Source organism: Neophocaena asiaeorientalis, unplaced genomic scaffold (assembly GCF_003031525.2).
Source record: "Neophocaena asiaeorientalis asiaeorientalis breed wild unplaced genomic scaffold, Neophocaena_asiaeorientalis_V1.1 scaffold496, whole genome shotgun sequence".
Classification (NCBI taxonomy): Eukaryota; Metazoa; Chordata; class Mammalia; order Artiodactyla; family Phocoenidae; genus Neophocaena; species Neophocaena asiaeorientalis.
Window position 1 is genome coordinate 3,621,393 of NW_020174375.1, and position 19,717 is coordinate 3,641,109.

The window sequence follows — 19,717 nt, forward strand, 5'->3', positions numbered from 1 at the left end:
CCAGGATTCCTGGAAAAGTTGAGGTAAATCCTAATAAGGTCCGCCTCTGAATCTTTTTAGCTTTAGACCTTGACAGCATCGACAGCAGGGCGTAGGAAGAGTTTTACTAAGTTGCAGAACCGAAGTTGAACTCTCCAGAAGATACCCTGCAACTTACTTTGTTTCCATGTCTCAAGTCAACAAAATACAAAAGTAGATCAGTGGTTGCCAGGGACCAGGGCTGGGGGAAGAGGACTGACTGCAAAGGGGCACCCGGAAACTTTTCAGAGTGATGGAAATATTTCCTATCTTGATTGTGGTGGTGGTTACATGACTGCATGTTTCTGTCAGAATTCATAGTACTATACACTTGAAAAGATGGATTTTGCTCTATGTGCTTTACTTTTTTGTTTTTTTGTTTTTTAAAGAAGATGTTGGGGGTAGGGGTTTATTAATTTATTTATTTTTGCTGTGTTGGGTCTTCATTTCTGTGCGGGGGCTTTCCCTAGTTGTGGCAAGCGGGGGCCACTCTTCATCGCGGTGTGCAGGCCTCTCACTATGGCGGCCTCTCCCGTTGCGGAGCACAGGCTCCAGACGCACAGGCTCAGTAGTTGTGGCTCACGGGCCCAGTTGCTCCGCGGCATGTGGGATCCTCCCAGACCAGGGCTCGAACCCGTGTCCCCTGCATTGGCAGGCAGATTCTCAACACTGCGCCACCAGGGAAGCCCTATGTGCTTTACTTTTTGTTAAGTAATTAAATATATAAAATATATATTTTATATATAAAATATAAAATAAAAATAAATATATAAAATGCATATTCAAACCCTCTTTGGTCTACATAGCAAAGTCCAAGTAATTTTTTTTAATGATTTACTCTTGACTCTTAAAAAAATAAAACTTTCTCAAAATGAAATCTCAGAGATGGTGGTTTCTGCACTCTCATGTTCATTGCAGCATTGTTTCCGATAGCCAAGACATAAAAGTGTCCATTAACACATGAATGGATAAAAGTGTGGCATATATATATATATATACTGTGTGTGTGTGTGTGTGTGTGTGTGTAAAATTAATAAACAGAAACCTCAATCAAATAGAGCTGGGAGACCAGAGGGGGAGTTCTCACCTCCTGCATCCATAGCAGAGCCCCGCAGGAATAATGACTCCCCCTCATTCCTGGCAAGGACTCAGCCAATGAAAAGTCATGGACTCTGTTTACTGTAGCCCTGGCAGCTTCTTTTTCCCTCTATTAAAGCCTGCTCCTTCCCTTGCCCTGTGGCTTGCCATGGCTGGAGACCCGAAATTGCAATCCTTTGCTGATCCCAAATAAACCCATCTTTGCTGGAGAAATATCTGGCAGTCTATTTGTTTCAGGTCAACAAATGGAATATTATTCAGAAAAAAAGAAGGAAATCCTGCCATTTGCAACAACATGGATGGACGGTGAGGATATTACGCTCATAGTGAAATAGGTCAGAGAAAGACAAATACCACATGATCTCACTCACATGTGGAATCTAACAAAACCAGACTCATAGAAACAGAGAACAGATTAGTGATTGTCATGGGCAGGGCTGTAAATGAGTGAAGGTGGTCAAAAGGTATAAACTTCCAATTATAAGATGAATAAGTTCTGGGGACTTAATGTACAGCTTGGTGACTAGAGTTACCAATACTGTGTTACGTACTTGAAAGTTGCTGAAAGAGTAAATTTTAAATATTCTCACCACACACACGTACACAAAGTTGTAACTATGTGAGGTGATGGATGTGTTAACTCACCTTATTGTGGTAAACGATTCACAATATATGCATATATCAAATTATTACTTGTACCCCTTAAACTTACACAGTGTTATATGTCAATTACATCTCCATAAAGCTGGAAAAAAATCTCAAGATCAGTAAAATAATTTCATAAGCTTGTGGATCTTACATTTTAAAAAGTGAAACTATTAATAAGAAGAAAATGCTAGAATAGAGAAATGAAACAGTTGGTTTTGCTAAAAATAATATCTAACAAGCACTATGCTATGGGCTTTACATGAATTATCTCATTTAATGTGTACAGCCCTTAATGGGTTACTACCACTATTCAAAAAATGAACGACAAAACAAAACAAACAGACAAAAAGCAAACCGCCCCCCCCAAAAAAAAACAAAAAACCAAGGGGCTTAGAACCATTAAGAAACTTAACCAAGAATCCACAGATGCGGACTCACCTGGTGGCGCAGTGGTTAAGAATCCTCCTGCCAATGCAGGGGACATGGGTTCAATCCCTGGGCCAGGAAGATCCCACATGCCGCAGAGCAACTAAGCCCACAAGCCACAACTACTGAGCCCACGCACCACAACTACTGAAGCCTGCGTGCTCTAGGGCCTGCATGCTGCAACTTCTGAGCCCGTGTGCTGCAACTACTGAAGCCCACACACCTAGAGCCCGTGCTCCACAACAAGAGAAACAAAAACCCCACACACCAAAAAAAAAAAAAAAAAAAACAGAATCCACAGATGATAGGTGATAAAACCAGAGCTCAAATCTAGATCAATCTGGGTCCAAAGTACAAGCTTTTTAATTTTACTTTATTACCTTATTTCTAATCAAGAGGGAACTTCCTCTATTTCCTTAAGTATTATTTTACTGCTGAAATATATTTTGCTAGGAAAGCTCAAAAGAACTTGGAAACTGTGGCACAGTACGAATGAGATCAAGGGGCAAGAGAGTTTCTGGAAGCATACGTTAGTGCTGCTGACAGGGCAGAAGAAACCTCTGAGCCGAGCCTGGTGCTCCTAGGCCATCCCTTGAGAAAGCAGCGTCTTTTTGTTCAAGGGGGACAATGATAGGCACTGTCATAGGCTGAGTTATGGGGCCCGAAGATACCCAGATATCCTTCTAGTCCCTGGAACCTGGGAATGTTACCTTACATGGCAAAAGGGACTTTGCAGATGTGGCAAAGTTAAGGATTTATCGAAATGAAGAGATCATCCTGGATTATCTAGGTGGCATGTCCTGAAAGTTTTCCCCCAAGGCAGGTCAGTATTGGTATGTTAGATCTGGACTCACTAAATTTGTTAATTTGTTACAGGATGGAGCACTTTTTTTAAACCCTCATGACATTAGTTAGCTGAGCAAACACAAAGACCAGCTCCCCAATATTTAGATAACAGTCTGAAGCAGCTTTGCAGCCCCATGTCAGAAGTGCTAGAGGTATAAAGAGTGATGGATGTAGGAGCTCATTCCGGATTTATGCTCATGATTTACGTAACCTGAGTCCAAATGCAGCCAGGATTTGAACCTGGCTTTAGAGTTTGGACTCACATATTGAGTAAATTACAGGTTCCAGAATGAAAGGCTTACCTCCAGCGTTTACTGTTAGGTGACCTTGAGCAGGTCATTTGACCTCAAAAGGCTCCTCTGTTAAACAGGGAAATAGTATTTAGCTCAAAGAGGTGTTGTGGAGGACGAAGTAAAGTAAGGCATGTGAAGCATTTGGCCCAGTACTGACTTGATTCAAGTACTCAATAAACCTTAGCTCCCGCTGCTGGTATTGTTATTCAGGGCTATTATTTCCTCGTTCTGCCTGGGAGGTTCAGGGAAGACTGCCCTCTGGAGTTGTGCAGTGGCCAGCTTTCTCTCTCTGGTCCTACAGAGACCACTTCCGGCTGCCAGAGAGAAAGATGTTGTCCCCGCTCATGAACGAAAGGTCCCACCGAGCTTCATCTCCCAATGACCTACATCGGGATTTACACTCTGTGCTTGCCACCCTTTCCAAGCACGTCCCCTCTGCCTCAGTGGAGGGACCAGAAATAAAAGAGCCCCAAATCTAGAAGGCAAGTCCTTCTTGGTCTCCAGTCCCCTTATCTAGACCTGAGAAGAGTTTAACTCTAGGACTATGCCAGGCACTCTGTGGATGGGCGTCTTGTCCCTGTTCACAGAATCACAAGACTTTTAAAAGTGCAAAGGCTGGGTCTTACAAGATCTTGTCAACTTAAGCTCCTCGTTTTCCAGTTGAGGAGATAAGAGGCCCTAAGAGTAAGTGCCTTGCCCAGACTCACACCAGAAGCTCGCATCAGAGCCAGGATTAGACTCCTAATTCCCAACCATGCTGCCGACCCGCCTCTTCTATTGCTGATTCAGGTATAACCTCATCACCCTGCCAGGGACTTTGATCCCAGCGAGGGCCAGAGGACTGGGCCTGCCCACAGCCCCCAGCTGGGGCGTATTGGAGACGCCCGGCCCTGCCGCCTCTCTCCTTGCTCCCTCTGGCTCACACACCCTCGTTGTCTGCTCTTTCTGCCCCACGGACAGCTTTTCCTCCAGGGGAAAAAATACCCTGAAATCCCCTCATAGCCACAGGGGCCTAGAGTAGGAGTAGGGGTGTGTTTGGAGAGTAGGGAAAGCAAACTCAGTGACTCCAGGGCTGCGGAGGACTTAAATACACCTGGGCCTGGTGGATTTGTTTCCCCAAAACCCTGAGCCGCTCAGTGAAGGAAGTCACCCTTTTCTGCTCTGCCTTTCTATCCCTTTATACCATCAGTCAGGGCTGGGAAGGCCTTCCTTTCGAATTGCTCTCACCGACACTTCAAAGTAGGTATGTTTCTGTGGGTTAAGCTTTCACAACCTTTGTAGCCCTCCTTTGAAATGAGTCCTCTAGAGCTTCCCTGATGGCTCAGGGGTTGAGAGCCTGTCTGCCGATGCAGGGGACACGGGTTCGTGCCCCGGTCCGGAAAGATCCTACATGCCGCGGAGCGGCTGGGCCCGTGAGCCATGGCCGCTGAGCCTGCGCGTCCGGAGCCTGTGCTCCGCAAAGGGAGAGGCCACAACAGTGAGAGGCCTGTGTACCGCAAAAAAAAAAAAAAAAAAAAAGAGTCCTCTAAGGAGTAATGAGTCCTCAGACACACTTTGGTATGTTAGTCAAACAAACTGATTCTTTCTCCAACAAGAAGAAGGCAAAACAGCAGGAGTCTTGCTTCCTGCCTCCAGTGCCAAGATCATCGTGTCTGGGATTACTTGTTTCACTCCCACTGAGGGCGCGTGTGTCTAGGTACAGAGGTGGCTGAGTAGGGCAGAGAAAAGGGAGGTGAGGGGTTTCTGAGGACAATCTTCCCCTCTGGGCACTTTTGTTTGCCTCCCACCCAGCAAGCTGGTGGACGACATCTGGCATCTAGTCATGCCTGGCGTCTGGACAGTGGTGGCCGGAGAGGGGGAAGACACCTTCTGCGAAGCTGGCTTTTCTCCTTAAACTTACCCAACACTCTCTTCTGTGTGGTCAGTGAATCTCAATGAGCTATTTCCTCCTGCTTCAGTGACATTCTACAAATCCCCTTTTCTGATCAAGTTTGAGTTAATTAAACGTGGAGAGTTTACGCTGCATTGTGTTACAGGGCTTTTTGTGATATAAAGTGTCTGAGGTTAAAAAAACCTTTGAAATCATAATCTGAGCTTCAGAAAGGATGTCACAACCACCCTGAGACCCAATCTTACTTTCCTAGAGGGCTGTTATGTGTGGAGCTTGGCGGAGTTGCGTATGTATTATTATTCTTTTCACCTTTACACAATGGTCTTTTGACAATAATTGCATAACCTTCTTGGGCTTCTTGTTCCTGGCTTGACAGCCAAATCTATGGCACTTTACTGATGTTTCCTAATTTTTAATCATTTTGAGGTTTGTGTGATCTGAGACTTGAGGAAATTTGATAATAATAACATCTTGCATTCCACTATTAAAAATGTCATCTCTCCGGGGTCACGTGTGACCACCTACTCCCCAAACTCGAAGTACCTTCCCATCCTCTGTCAGTTGACGGTTGAAAATGACAAAAGAACCAAAGTAAACCAGCTGAAGCAAACACCGGAGAGTCTGAAAGAGGGGACATCAGGCATGGTTGGTTTCAGGAGCACCAACGGTGTCATGAGAACCCAGTCCCTCTCCATCTCTCCTTCCTGTTCTCTGTGTTGGCTCTGTTCACAGGACTATTCTCTTGTTGTCTTTTACTCCCTCCAGGATTCAAGTCCAGCAGGAAAGAGAAAGCTCTTCATCTGCTCAACCTAACACAAGTTAGCATCAGCTCTCACTGAGCACGGTTAGTCTTCTTGGGACCTGTGTCATCCCTGAACACATCACCGTGGCCGTGAGGACTGGCAGTGCTTAGATAAGCAGATCAGTCCCAGAGCCGGAGGTCCCATCAGTTCCACCGAGGCGAGTGTTCTGAGAATGCACGGGGAGGATTTCCTGCCAGAGAAACTCCAGTGACTGTTGGCAGAATGAGGATGAGAATAGACGATGGAACAGCACACGTCCACCACACTCCCCACCCTTCCTATGGCATTCGATCCTGGTGCTCCTGAAACCCCGCACTGCTGTCGTCCCTCACGCAGGGCTCCCTGAGCTCCCTTCTCTCTCACTGCTCTGTCTACTCTTCATCCTTCTCCCCTGGGAGGAAAGGGGTGGTCCACAACTGTCCAACCCTATCCCCTCAGCTTAACCACGTGGAGGTCACACTCAACTTGCCATCACCTTCTCTGTGCCTTTATCCAGCCTGTTCCCTCGCCCAGAACATCATCCCTCTTCCCAGCCCTTATCTCTCCATGTCCATGTCCTCTGTGTCCTAGTTCAAGTACCTCTTTGTGAATCTTCCATATCTAATTTCCTTCAAGGCAGAAATAAACTCCCCCTTTCTTCTAAACTCGTATCTTTAGCCTCTCTCGAAGGCAGAATTTTCTGGTTTATATATTGTTATCCATTGAAATATGTATGTGTGTCACTGTTGGCTCTTAGCTCCTTGAGGACGAGAATGTCATTTATCTTTGCTCCTCGCACAGTTAAGAATATTTAAAAGGAAATCCAGATCAAGTGGTTCTTCGGGGCGTGGGTATTTTCATTGTTGCTGGTGGTGTCTGTCTGTCTCCCTCCCTTCCTCTCTCTCTCTCTGCCTGTCTCTCTGCGTTACGGTACAGACACACTCTTTATAAAGGGAAGAAATGAGGTAGATTTTTTCAAAGTGCCTTTTCTTAGAAAGGAAAACAAACGTCCCTCGTCTTTAAAACTACCTCCAAGACGTTTCCCTTCCAATGACTGGAAGGGAAAAATCTCGGTGTACATCTAGGGTCTGGACGTACACCTGGATTCAGGGCGGCAGAACTTTCAGGTCTGAAGCCCGCTGACCTCGGGGTCCGCCCCAGCCTTTCGCACAGGCCCAGCCCCCCGGGGGTGGAGCCTCTCCTCCCCCGCCCCCTCGCAGCGGGTCCTTGATAAACCCGGAGCCCGGCGCCGGCGCCTTCCCCGTGCCCCCGGAAGGAGGGCGGCCCGCAGCGCGTGCGACGCTCGCCATGTCGGCGCCGTCGCGGCTCCTGATACGCGGGGGACGCGTGGTCAACGGCGACTCCTCGCAGGTGGCCGACGTGCTGGTGGAGGACGGCGTGGTGCGGGCGCTGGGGCGCGACCTGCTGCCGCCCGGGGACGCGCCGGCCGGGCTGCGGGTCCTAGACGCCGCCGGCAAGCTGGTCTTGCCCGGCGGCATCGACACGCACACGCACATGCAGTTCCCCTTCATGGGCTCGCGGTCCGTGGACGACTTCTACCAGGGCACCAAGGTACACGCCTCGCCGCGCCCTGCACCCCGGGACGCCCGCCGAGCCCTCGGCCGCCTCTGAGGCTGCGCCCCCGGGGCCTGGCTAGGCCGGCTAGCGCCGCGCGGGGGTTTGAGGGGGCGGGAGCGAGCCGCGGAGGGTCAAGGCGCCCACGCTGAGCTTCCTTCTTCTAGGTGGTCCTCTTCGGTGGCATCAGCCCGGCTTTGGCTAAGCCGGGCGCCCCCTGCTCTCTTTGGGTAATTGGCAAGTTTATGGCAGTCTATTCCCGCACCCTCGTTTCTCTGCACCCTTCCCCCAGAACCTCTCTTTTTCACTGGGTGTTCTGTGGAAGTCCACAAGGCCTCCATAAAATCGATAGACTCTTTTAAGTCGACACTCCCAGCCGTTTGTCCCCATCATCCATCCCTAGCCCAAACCGAGTGAAAAATCCATTCTTGAAGTTACTGCCGTCACTCAAACGTTGGCAGTGCGTGGAGGGTGATAGTGATGAGCCCACGCGTCCACAGCCTTTGCCTCCACCCCCCAGCCGAAAAAGTACGACGTGGACAAGGGTTTCCAAGAGAACTGTTGCAGAAATGGTCTCCCAGCACTCACACTTGACCTGTCCCCACCACTTCTCCGACGTGCTTGCCCCAGGGACATTAAACACAGACCCTGATTTTTGCTGTTTGAGCACCTGCATCTTTACTGATGGTGTAGGAGGATCAGATCACAGGTCCCCAGGTGAGGGAGGCTTGGGTTTCTCTAGACACAAAGGCCTAGAGGCTCAGTCTATGAACAGAACCTTAAACGGATCTTCAGAGCTCCCGAAACCAAAGGAGATGCACAGGGCAGCCTTACAGGAACATAAAGTTAAAACTGCCCGCAGCACTTCGGCTGGAGCCAAACCTACACCCTCCTTGAGGCTTGCGTTTGGGGATGTGGTGGGAGAAACGGCTCCTTGCAAAGTGGAAGTATCGATATCCTTAAGGTCTAAGCTGTCACTCACGGATGCACGGGTTTTTCCTGGTGGGCCACGCCCTAGTGTGTGTGAAACAGATCGGTCTGTTTAGTGCAGGTACAGGCTGCAAACACTTTCAGAGCAGTTTTGAGGATATATCCGTTACCCAACCGATTTCTAACAGTTTCACTCTCCCTACACCTCTCTCCCTCGACGTTCCCCAGTCCTCTAGGATAGACCAGAATGTTTCACACAAAAAAGAACCATCTGACCCAGAGAGAGGGGTCTGGGGCAGGCTGCTGTGCCAATATTTGCAAAGCGTCCTCCTAGTTACTAATTATCAACCTTTACCATCAGGACAATGGTCAAAGTCGTTTGTAGGAAGGATCGTTATCTGTTATGAAGAGTATTCATTTTTCTCTCTTGCTAAAACGTGAAATTTGCTAAATTTCAATGAATTTACGTTGACATTTAAAATACGTTTTTTAGATATCCAAGCTATACATGATTACAGACAATTGGAAAAAAATAATAAGAAAGTAGAAAGAGGAAAAGTATTACCCATAATCTCCCAGTCAGTGACAACCAGTGTTTTGGTGTATTGTCTCTATGGTTTTCATACGCTTTATTTTACATAATTGAGGTTGTATTGTGCATGTGTGTATGAATGTGTGTACCTGTATTATAAAAGTTTTGTAACCTGTTGTATTCAGTTACAGTACATGCACTTTCTGTTACCACAGACTCGTCCTTCACTAAGTGCATTGCTGATGGCAGGGCATTCCATTGACACCCCCATTTGCCAAGTGGGGACCTGCTGCTATGGCTGACCATCAGTCACCAGGCCCTCTAGCATTATTCCCCCTCATTATTTCCCTTTCTCTGATCAGGGTTCCAGATCAGAAACAGCCAAGAAGCGGGCTTAGAATGTTGCCAGGGCAGGACATTCCTTCTCATTCTCAAGCTTACCTGTGCATGCCCCAAGACCCTGGGAGGTGGTTCTTAGTTTTCTATCTGTTCTTGGCCATTCTGGGATTCCAGTGTGGAGAGATTTACGATTCCATACTTAGAAGGCAGGCTTTTGTAGCATATTATGTATAGTCTGTTCTCACCATTTGAAAGAACTTACCAGTTGATTCTCTAGGCGTTTCTGTACTTAAAGGTTGTCAAAACATTAAAGGAAAACATGTTTTTCACGAGCTTAGGATCACAAGCAGAAAATGCTATGGTCCGAGATAAGGTCAAAGATTTAGCAAAGACTAAATTCACGTGGAATATTGAACAGTACTCACAAAAGGGCAAAGTTGCAAAAGTCTACTCTAGAATTGGTTGCTTGAATCCCAGGACATCCCCGTCCCACAAACAGAGGAGGCTCCGTAAAATGGAACCAGCCAGGTAAATACAGATAGACATGAGCATTAAAGTATTGGCCTGAGTTCTGAAAGAAGGGCATTGTGGAGTTATTTTGTCCTCTTTTCTAGAGTCTTCACGATAATTCCCAAGGCAATGTTGATGGAGTTTCTGGTTTGGGGAAACAGGGACAAAGAAGTCTTTTGTAAATGCTCCTCATGTTATACACCAAACTTGAAAAGCATCTTATGAGTACTGCTAAGTAACATTTACTTTATCAAGTCCGTGCTATGTACGAGACACTGTGCTAAGCTGTGCATTGTCTTCCAGCAACCCCAGGTGCCGTTGTCTACTCTTTGCAGTTGAAGAAACTGAAACTTAAGTCACTTGCCCAAGGTCGCACACCTGGTAAGCGGCAGAGTGGCTCTTCAAATTCAGGACTGCCTGCCATCCCTAGAGCTCTTACCTACTAGGTTCTCTTCCTTTCTGAAATGATGATTGAAAAAAAGTCTAATGTTTAGATTCGTCAGAAAGGCAGTAGGTAGATGAAAAAGCTGTAAATGTAAGGTGTGTGTTACTGTGAGATGTCTTTTGTCAAAGACAGAGCAAAGTCATCTTTCAGAAATACACTAGCCCTTCTTTACCTTCCCAACACTGTAGGCAGTTAAGTTTGTCAAAATAAATACACATCTCACGGTGTGGGTTTGTGAGACATTTATACGTGCATTTATAGCCACATCATCCCTAAGGCTACAGAAATGGGTACCTTAAGTACAGAAAGCCATAAAGTAAGAACGATATATCATGCTTTCAGGAGATGGACCCCAAAAGGTTAGACCAACAGCTGTGTGCTTCCTGCAAGCATAATGCTACTCATTTATAATATCTGACAAACAGAAGGGATACTATTTGTGGTGTTCTATGTATTGATCACTAGATTGTGATGGACCCCAGTTTTAAAAATGAAATATAGGTCAACCAAAGGTTACATATTTTGGAAATCTAATTCATGTCAGAGGTAGGTTTAAAGCTTATAATTGATTTATTAATTACAGGTAAAAGCTTTCCATCTGATGTAAGTAATGGAAATAGCATTCTGCTTTAAAGAAATCGTATTTCATTTTGTTGGTCTAGACTAGATGTACAGTGGTCTTCCAGTAATTCAGTATCCATTGTGAAAGACAATAGGATTTTTTTATTCAAATGGGTATTGAAAATGAGATAAACTTGAAGGAAATATGACTTTGCTTTTACTACATCCTGTGATAAGAGAATGAATTAAAAGAACTTGGCCAGTCTTCAAATATATGTATTTGTATTCAGACATAGATACAGCTTGGAGTGGGTGGACTCACATTAAAAACCTGACAGCATCAGTAGCTGGCAAAAGGATCTTTTTTTTTTTTTTCTAATTGAGAAAATGCAGAACACTTTTTTTGTGAAGGACAAAAAGTCCTCAAAATTATCAAGAGAGAAGATTATACTTTGCTCTGGAACATTTTGGTAAAATGCCACGGAGGTGATGACTTATAATAAGGCAGTGGAAGGTATATGATTAAGCACATATTTATGGTTGTATTTATAGAGCTTCCTCACCTGGTAGAAGAGCTGTGATTCAGAGAGCTTGGTTACAAACCAAATCCCTTTTTCCGTTTCTTGCTGGAGCTCCAGGATGGTTTTCAGAAGCTGTGCATGCTGACTGCATGACCTTGGGCAAGTCACTTCCTCTACTGGTGTTGTCAGCATTTCCATATCTGTAAAACAAGGCAATAGTTAGAACATCTCGGGTTAAACTCTTTTTTTAAGTAATGAAAAATACATATATTTATCATTCAGGAAAATGCTGGAGCATTATATTCACTTATCACACATAGTTGAATGAAGACACTGCTTTTTTTTTTAAAAAAAAAGGAAAATACAGAAGAATATAAAGAAAAATAATATCTAAATCATCTATAATTTCAACATTTTGCTTTTAACATTTTCCTTTCAGATTTTTCTTTTTTGGGGCACGTATAAACATTTTTCCTTCTACTAAACGGTGCATACACTTTGGAATCAGCCTTGTTCGTTAAACCTTTCCCCCATGGCCTTCACTGCTGTCAGAGAACGTGATTTCTGTGGCCTGTTGACTTCTCCGAGGCTGAGTCCCAGATCTTTCTCTCTGGTCTTGCATCTCTTCCACATCAGGCTTCCATTTCTGCCCATCTGACAATGAATGTCCCACAGGCGCCTCAAACTTCAAGTGCCCAAGTTTTATCCTTCTCTTCAAGTGCCCGACCCATTTTTCATCCTCTGTTTCCCCAACTGTTAACAGCTCCACTCTCATCTTGTTCGTGTTGGACATTTTGGTGGCTTCCAGCTTTTCTGGCTTGTGCATAACAATGTTGTGACGTAATTCATCACTCAGGTTCCTCACGATTGACGCAGAAATCATCCCTCAGGGTGAAATGCCTGGGCCGTGAGTGTTAGATCCATCCTAAAGGAGTCTAACACATACATCCAGATTGCCCTTCAATTTATGCCCCCCTCCCAGCAATACATCCTAATTCCCATCTCACTGCATCCTAGCTGATTGTGGATATTGACTTTTTAAAAATCTATGCAAATTTAATAGGGAAAACATAGAATTTCTTAATGCTTTTAAGCAAGCATTTCTTTAATTGCTTGTAAGGCTGAGCTTTGAACATTCTTGTGTTACTAAGTTCCATGTTCCAGCTGTAAGAGTGTATAATTTTGTGATTTCCTTCAGTGGCTATTTACTGATTACAAAGTTAATCTTTGCACTAATCAGAGGAAGAAAATAAAACCATTTCAAAGATTAATTTGAAACCACTTGATATTAAATAGGGCTTTGGCCCTATTGAAGGTATCGTGTGTTAGGAATCCTTTCACTGAATTTTACAGAATCTGGGACTTGCCTTCTTTCAGTTTTCATACTTGAGTTTTGCATGCTTTCCACTTCCACTGCTTGTTTTCTCCCTCATTTATCTGGACTGCATGCCCTCAGTGTCTGACAGAGGTAGTCAGGATTCAAGGTTTCCTTGACGTTGCTGTCGGGAAAGAAAAATTTTTCCTCTAATCTCTTATGTTTAGTTTTTGGGGGCCCACAAATTAAACTGACAAAAGACAGATAACGGGAAAGAAAAATTTTTCCTCTAACCTCTTTTTTTTTTTTTCCCTCTAACCTCTTATGTTTAGTTTTTGGGGGCCCACAAATTAAACTGACAAAAGACAGATTCACAAGAGAAAACACAGATTTTTAAAATTCATGTACATTCAGTGCAAGTTCACAGAAAAATGTGCTTCAAGGAGGCGGTTAGAATTTGGGACTTCTTTTTTTTTTTTTTTTTGCAATACGCGGGTCTCTCACTGTTGCGGCCTCTCCCGCCGTGGAGCACAGGCTCCGGACACGCAGGCTCAGCAGGCCCAGCCGCTCCGTGGCACGCGGGATCCCCCCGCACCGGGGCACGAACCCGTGTCCCCTGCATTGGCAGTTGGATGCTCAACCACTGCGCCACCAGGAAAGCCCAGAATTTGGGACTTCTATATCACCTTAACAAGGGAAGGGGAGGGGAAGAAGGGCACTTATGGAAAAACAAATGACTTTTAGGAAAGACCAGTGTGTTCTTAGGGGAATAGCTGGAGATACGATAGTTCATGACGAGGTCTATTTAGGTGCAGTGCAGGCTTCAAGTCTCAGGTGGTAAGAGTCATCTTCCTGGAAAGGCATTTATGACAATTCAGTTCTTTCGAAAAGCTCTGCTTTTAGGCAGGTAAGGGAGTTCAGGAAAAAAAGCCCATTCTCAAATGCCTGCAGCTCAGAATGATTTTTATGCCACAGTGGTACATTCTGGACCTTGTCATTGCCATCTAATATGGAATAACCTTAAGCCAAGGAATTTTCAAGTTGATAGTTACGTTCCATGAATTCAGTCAACAAATAGTTCTTGGAAACCCACTACGTGCCAGGCATTATGGTTGGGGTTATAGAGATGCAAGCTGTGGTCTTTGCTTGCAATGGCAGACAGACTGGAGGTATATGGGGTTCTAATTTATCTTGGCTTTAATAATAAATTATATACAGTGGACTTCTGGACTTGTAGACTTAACTTGGACAATTTGTGACTATTTTTGAGTGAACAGGTTTTGACCTGGCTTTTTCCCTTGTGCTTGGTCACCATTCCTAATTGCTGGCATCGCTGGGCTGCATTTCCAATAAGTGAGCCTCTGCCACTTCCCAGAGCCTTCTCCTCAACACCGTCTTGTGCTTTTATTCAGATATCAGGTAACAGTTGAGGGAGGACACTGCAGTTTTTGTTATGTTTCATCGCATCTAATAGAGGAATTTCACGTTATAGTGATAGTCATGAGTTCCTGAGCCCTGAGGATCTGTTCACACGTAAAAGCTTAAAATAAAACAAACCATAGTCTTTTCTTAAAACCAGGAAATTATTGGAGGCATAGATATAGAAATAGACTATAATTCTGTTTTGTTAAAAGTCCTGTTTAACGCTGATTAGGTAACGGGCTTGGGACAAAACTGAGCGTTCAGCTTTCAAGTGTGCTCAGAGTCTACATTCTACAGTAACATTTTCATAGAAGGATTTCAGAAACCACACAGCCGGGGCTAGCAATCTTTTTGAGAAACGAAATCTCACGTGAATATGCAACTTGCGCAGCTTTCCCACTTTGCTATTGGAAAAGTGAGCCATCTTAATTCTTCCATCTCTTAATTTCTGGGAGAAATTCATTGGTCTCTCTTCCTTTCTTCCTTAAACATTTAAAGGGTATTTATGTACCAGGCACTGTAACAGGCACAGGGCACATGGAGATGAAACTACATCAGCTGAATCAGCATCTCTGGGGGACAGGATAAAAGTTCCCGAGACCATGCCAGTGTGCAGCCACGGTTAAGAGTCACTGGACTAGGTAGAGAGGGGACAGGGAGAGAAGAGTATGGGTGACTTGTCTCTCTCAGGTGGAAAGGAACTCAGATCGTGCAGGGCTTTATGGGCTGTGTAATAATTGTTTTCTTCATCCTGAGAGCAGAGGGAAGTCAATAACAGATTGGAAGTGGCCCAGACTAGCAGGTCTAGTCTAGTCAGAAGATGAGGGTGGCACAGGGCAACGGAGGTGCAGATGCAGGAAGTATGGAGACTCATGGAGTGTGTAGGGGAGGGGATAGGTTGCTGATGGATTGGATTTGGGGATGTAGGGAAGGGAACAGGTAGACGTCAAGGGTGCCTCTTGAGTCTGTAGTTTGCACAGTGGGATGGGTGACGGTGTGATTAATGTTTCACATTTGGGGAGGCAAGGAGTGTGGAGAGGCACCGTGGAGGACATCTTTACAAAGCTGGATATGCTTCTAGAGTTGGAACGTAAACTGGGATCATGAAGTTTGTTTTCATAAGTCTTAGTGACTATGAGAAATCTGAAAATTCAGCCACGTGTTTTTCTTCCTAAGGCTCAAATGTACTGCTGGGTTTCTTTTTGTTTTATTTGGGTCGAGCAGGTCCTCTGGTAAATTTTAGTGAAACAAAGTTACTTGTTCTAGGATGAGCTTAGAAATGAAAATTCAGTGACACCATAAAAGGAAAGAAAATCTTTGGGATGCTTTCAATAATGACTTACAACCTAATACAGTCTTAAATAAAATCCTGTGTTCTGTCATTTTATGACCCCACTTTCGGTTAAGAGTTTCTCCCAATTTATGGTCTATCACGTTTCCACCTAAGACAGCACATGCTCTTTTCCCCTCAAGAGAAGGTTTTAGACAGATTGGAAGATTTTCAAGGGAGAACAGCCAAAGTAATTAGGAGCCGAAAGAACTGATTTACGAGCCAAGATTAGAAAAGGCAAAGGCATTTTGTTCGGCTGACTGACAAAGGAGAAGTCAATCGGCAACAAATACAAAGGAAACAATTAGGTTTTGTATAAGAATATGAAAGAAATGTTCACCCTTTACTGGTTCCCCCTCCCGCAAACTCTCTTCATTCTTCAAACGTTGACCCTGGTGAACATTTTGTGAAGTGCATCTAGAAGCATCTGATGTCAAAAGCAATTCAGTGAATACTGAAAATATCCAAGGTGGGCTAGGAATGAGAGGTTCAGCTGAGTTGGTTTGCTGGATGAAGTTAATTATCCCATGGCTAACAAGTGTGTGAAGGCCAAGAAGCACTAACATGGGCCTTTCCTTGTCATAACTCTTTCAGGGGCGCATTATTCCAACGGCAGTTGTCGCAGTGATGAACATCACGTGAGCTTAATAAAGTTGCGTCTCATTTGTGAATTTACAATTTATAATTTGATGGGACTTGTTTTGTCTTGGTAGGGCTTTGGGTTTCCTAAACGCTTGGTTCATTTTACCATCCTATGCCTTTCTCCAAGTAGTGATTCACTGATGACGCGGGGCGACAGGCTGGAAGTCAGATCACGCTAAATGGAAGATGGATAAGGGGGAATGGCCTGCCTAGGGCTGAGGCCCAGAGTAGGCTGAATGTAAGAGCTCCTGCTCAAAGCGGTGTCCTCCTCCATGTTCCCAGTGAGAATTCACCAGCTGCGTGACCCTGGAGAGGCATTTGACCTCTCTGAGCCTCAGTATCCTCAACTGTAAAGTAAGAAAAGCAATTTCTACCTCTCAGGACCATAGCAAGGCTTCATTCAATGAGCTAATGTGTGTAATATGCTTAACCCAGGACTGGGCATTTGAACAAGCTCTTCTTTCAAGAGGCAGATACTTCCCGGGAGGGGCAGGTCTCCTTCACAAACCTCCTGGTGCCCCCTCTAATTGGGATTACAGAACTGCAGCTCTGGCACGTGGCTCCCTGGATCCAGTGGAAAGAAGGGAACATTTCAGACCTTGAAATAATAGTCAGGGGTTTGAGATAACTTTGGGCAGCCAAGGGACCCTGGGTAACCAGAGAGAACCGAAGAGGCAGGAGGAAGAAAGAGGTTCAAAGGAGGCTGGGGCGCTGACAGTGCCCGGCCACTGTTTGCCAGGTCCCAGGGTAGCAGCCAGGATCCCTGCGGCAGGTGGATGGATAAAGCCCCAGGGGTTTGGAAAAAGACAGGTTCCGTTATCAATCCACTGCCTAGGATTGGCCCAGGCTATCCTGTCCCAGGCACTATAGTTTTTCTAGATCTGTTCCCGTTTTGAGGGTGAGAAGAAGGAGGAAATTAGGGAGGAGAAACAGAACGAGAAGAAACCAAAGAAGACAAGTGTCTGCTCCTTTTCTGTTCATTAGGGAGATAGAGCATCTGGGATAAATCCTTATTTATGGGCTTTTAAATGATAGCCCCAGGAATTTCAATTTGCTGTAGTTAAAAAAAAAAAAAGTGGCCATTTGACCATCACATCTTCAGTCTCATAAGAGGCCCATCGAAGTTGAGCTACTTAATTTATATGGCATATACATGCATACCTGGGTTTGTATCACATATATGTAAAATCTTTATTTTTTCTTCTTTGGAAAGTTGGCTTTGTTATAGAAAATGTAGCAACTATTGAAGAGAAAATGTAACTAGAGGAAAATTAAAAGGATCTGTAGTCACTCCACCCAGAAACAGCCAGTGGCTCAGACCTGTTTTGTTTTCTTGCTAAGGGTTGGTATGGTCTGGAGCATGTCGCCGTGGCTTCTCTCTCTCTGGTTATTTCCCCTGACCTTGGGACCCCTCTGGCGTCCTCTGCAAGGTGACTACCACGTCCTTCTCCTGCGTTTGAGTGCTCTTCAGCATCAGGGCTGCGTTCCTCTGTAAACACACAGAGTGGACATGTACCCGAGCACCTCACGCTCAGGCTGCTCTCCACAGAATTCATGCTCCCTCCAAAGACCAGATCGGCTGCCCTCCTCTGGCCCCTCATCTGCCACCTCTCAGTCACTCCAGTCAAAACCAGCTCCTGGACTCCCGTCACCCCCGCAGACAGACAGCCACTGCCTTGCCTTCTTCTGGGAACCATTGCTTCACCCATCCCAGTCATCTGTTTTTAAAGAACAGTTGGTTTACGGTAGTACGTTGGTTTCAGGTGTACAGCACAGTGAGTCAGTGTTTTTGCAGATTATACTCCATTATAGGCTATTACAAGATAATGGGTATAATTCCCTGGGCTGTACAGTATATCCTTGTTGCTTATCTGTTCTGTACATAGTTGTTTGTATCTCTTAATCCCATACTTCTAATTTGTCCCTCCCCATCTTCCTTCTCTCCTTTGATAACCACAAGTTTGTGTTCGCTACCTGTGAGTCTGTTTCTCTTTTGCGTGTACGTTCTGCCCTTTACCACTTTTCTGCTGATGCTTCCTCACGGACCCTTTTCTCAGAGTTTCCCCCCTGCTGTCAACTGTTACTGAAAGCACTGGCTCTGGAGCCCAATGACCTGGGTCCAGTCTTGCCTTTGTTATTCTCTAGCCGTGAGATGTGGGGAGTTATTTCACGGTGCTGTCCTCAGTTTCCTCAACTCTAAAAAGGAGTTAACAGTACGACCTGCTGCAGAGCTCATGAGATGGTGAAAGCACTTAGAACATCAGAATAGTTCCTGGCACATAATAAGCACTCACTACAAGTTAGATACTATTATCCTTACTGGCAACTGCACATTTATGTCCTAATGCTAATTCAAATCCCCGCTTCCTCTGAATTCTCAGCAGTCATTTCCTCTTCTAGGGAGCTTAACAATTTTAACTTCCCTTTAGCAATTCCTATACCACATTTTCTATGGAAGTGTACTTGCTACCTATTATTACCATCTGATTATTTTATTGTAGTTGTTTGTGCCTGTTTCTGTCTCCCCCTCTAGACGGTCTGATTATTTATTAGTGTGTCACGTGGTGGAATGACCAGGTGAACCACTGGGGGGTCCAGTTTCTTCCGTTTAGTCCCTTAGTCCTTGCTCTGTACAAGATCAAGAAATGGGCAGATCAAGAAATGGGCAGTGTCAAAACACAAGAAACTGGTGATGTTGGTTGCTTCCTGGAAGTGAGAATTGGAGGGAAGACTGTTCATTGCATTGTGTGTAACAGCCCACTCACTCCCTGTAATGGCTTACTTGGGTAGACAGTTTTTTGGTAATAATTTTATTAAGATGTAATTGATATACAATACCAGTTAGCCATTTAGAGTGTACAGTTTAACGTTCTTTCGTATGTTCACAGAGCTGTGCAACCATCACCACAATCAATTTTGGAACATTTTTATCTCCCCAGAAAGAAGCCCATACGCTTTCGATAGCACCCCAACTTTCCCCAAGCCCCCTGGCTCCGGGCAACCACTATTCTGCTTACTGTCTGTATGGATTTATCTCTTCTGGACATTTCATATAAATGGAATCATATGATATGTGATCTTTTGTGACTGGATTCTTTCACTTAGCATCATGTTTTCAAGGTTCATCCAAGTTGTAGCAAGTGCATCAGAACCTCATTCCTTGTTATGGCCAAATAATACTCCATTGTATGAATATACCACATTTTGTTTATCCATTCATCAGTAGATGGGCATTTGGGTTGTTTCCACTTTTTGATTATTATGGATAATGCTGCTCTGAATATTTGTGTACAAGTTTTTGTGTGGACACGTTTTCATTTCTTTTGGGTATATACTTAGGAGTGGAATTGATGGGTCATATGGTAACTCTACGAGGAACTGCCAAACTATTTTCCACAGTGGCTGCATCATTTTATTTATATTTCTACCAGCACTGTATTTAGTTTCCCCACATCCTGCATGTGATAGACATTTAATATGGAAAGAATTGCTCTTTAAGCTTGATTTTCTAGTTCAGTAGACACTAAAAAAAGTACTTTCTTCCAACACTTTAATTAACAGCACTTTCTATTAGAAAAATGCCCTTCAGCCTC

General features: G+C 44.7%; 1 protein-coding gene across 2 annotated transcripts in view; it reads left to right on the forward strand.

Annotated features, from left to right (window-relative positions):
• Positions 1-7,276: 7,276 nt before the first annotated feature.
• DPYS (dihydropyrimidinase) overlaps positions 7,277-19,717 on the forward strand; it is an 82,095-nt gene continuing 69,654 nt past the window's right edge. For both annotated transcript variants that reach the window (XM_024756335.1, XM_024756334.1), the window contains exon 1: positions 7,277-7,574. In XM_024756335.1, coding sequence (XP_024612103.1) covers positions 7,311-7,574 — 264 coding nt within the window. In that variant the 5' untranslated portion in view covers positions 7,277-7,310. The remainder of the gene's footprint in view (positions 7,575-19,717) is intronic.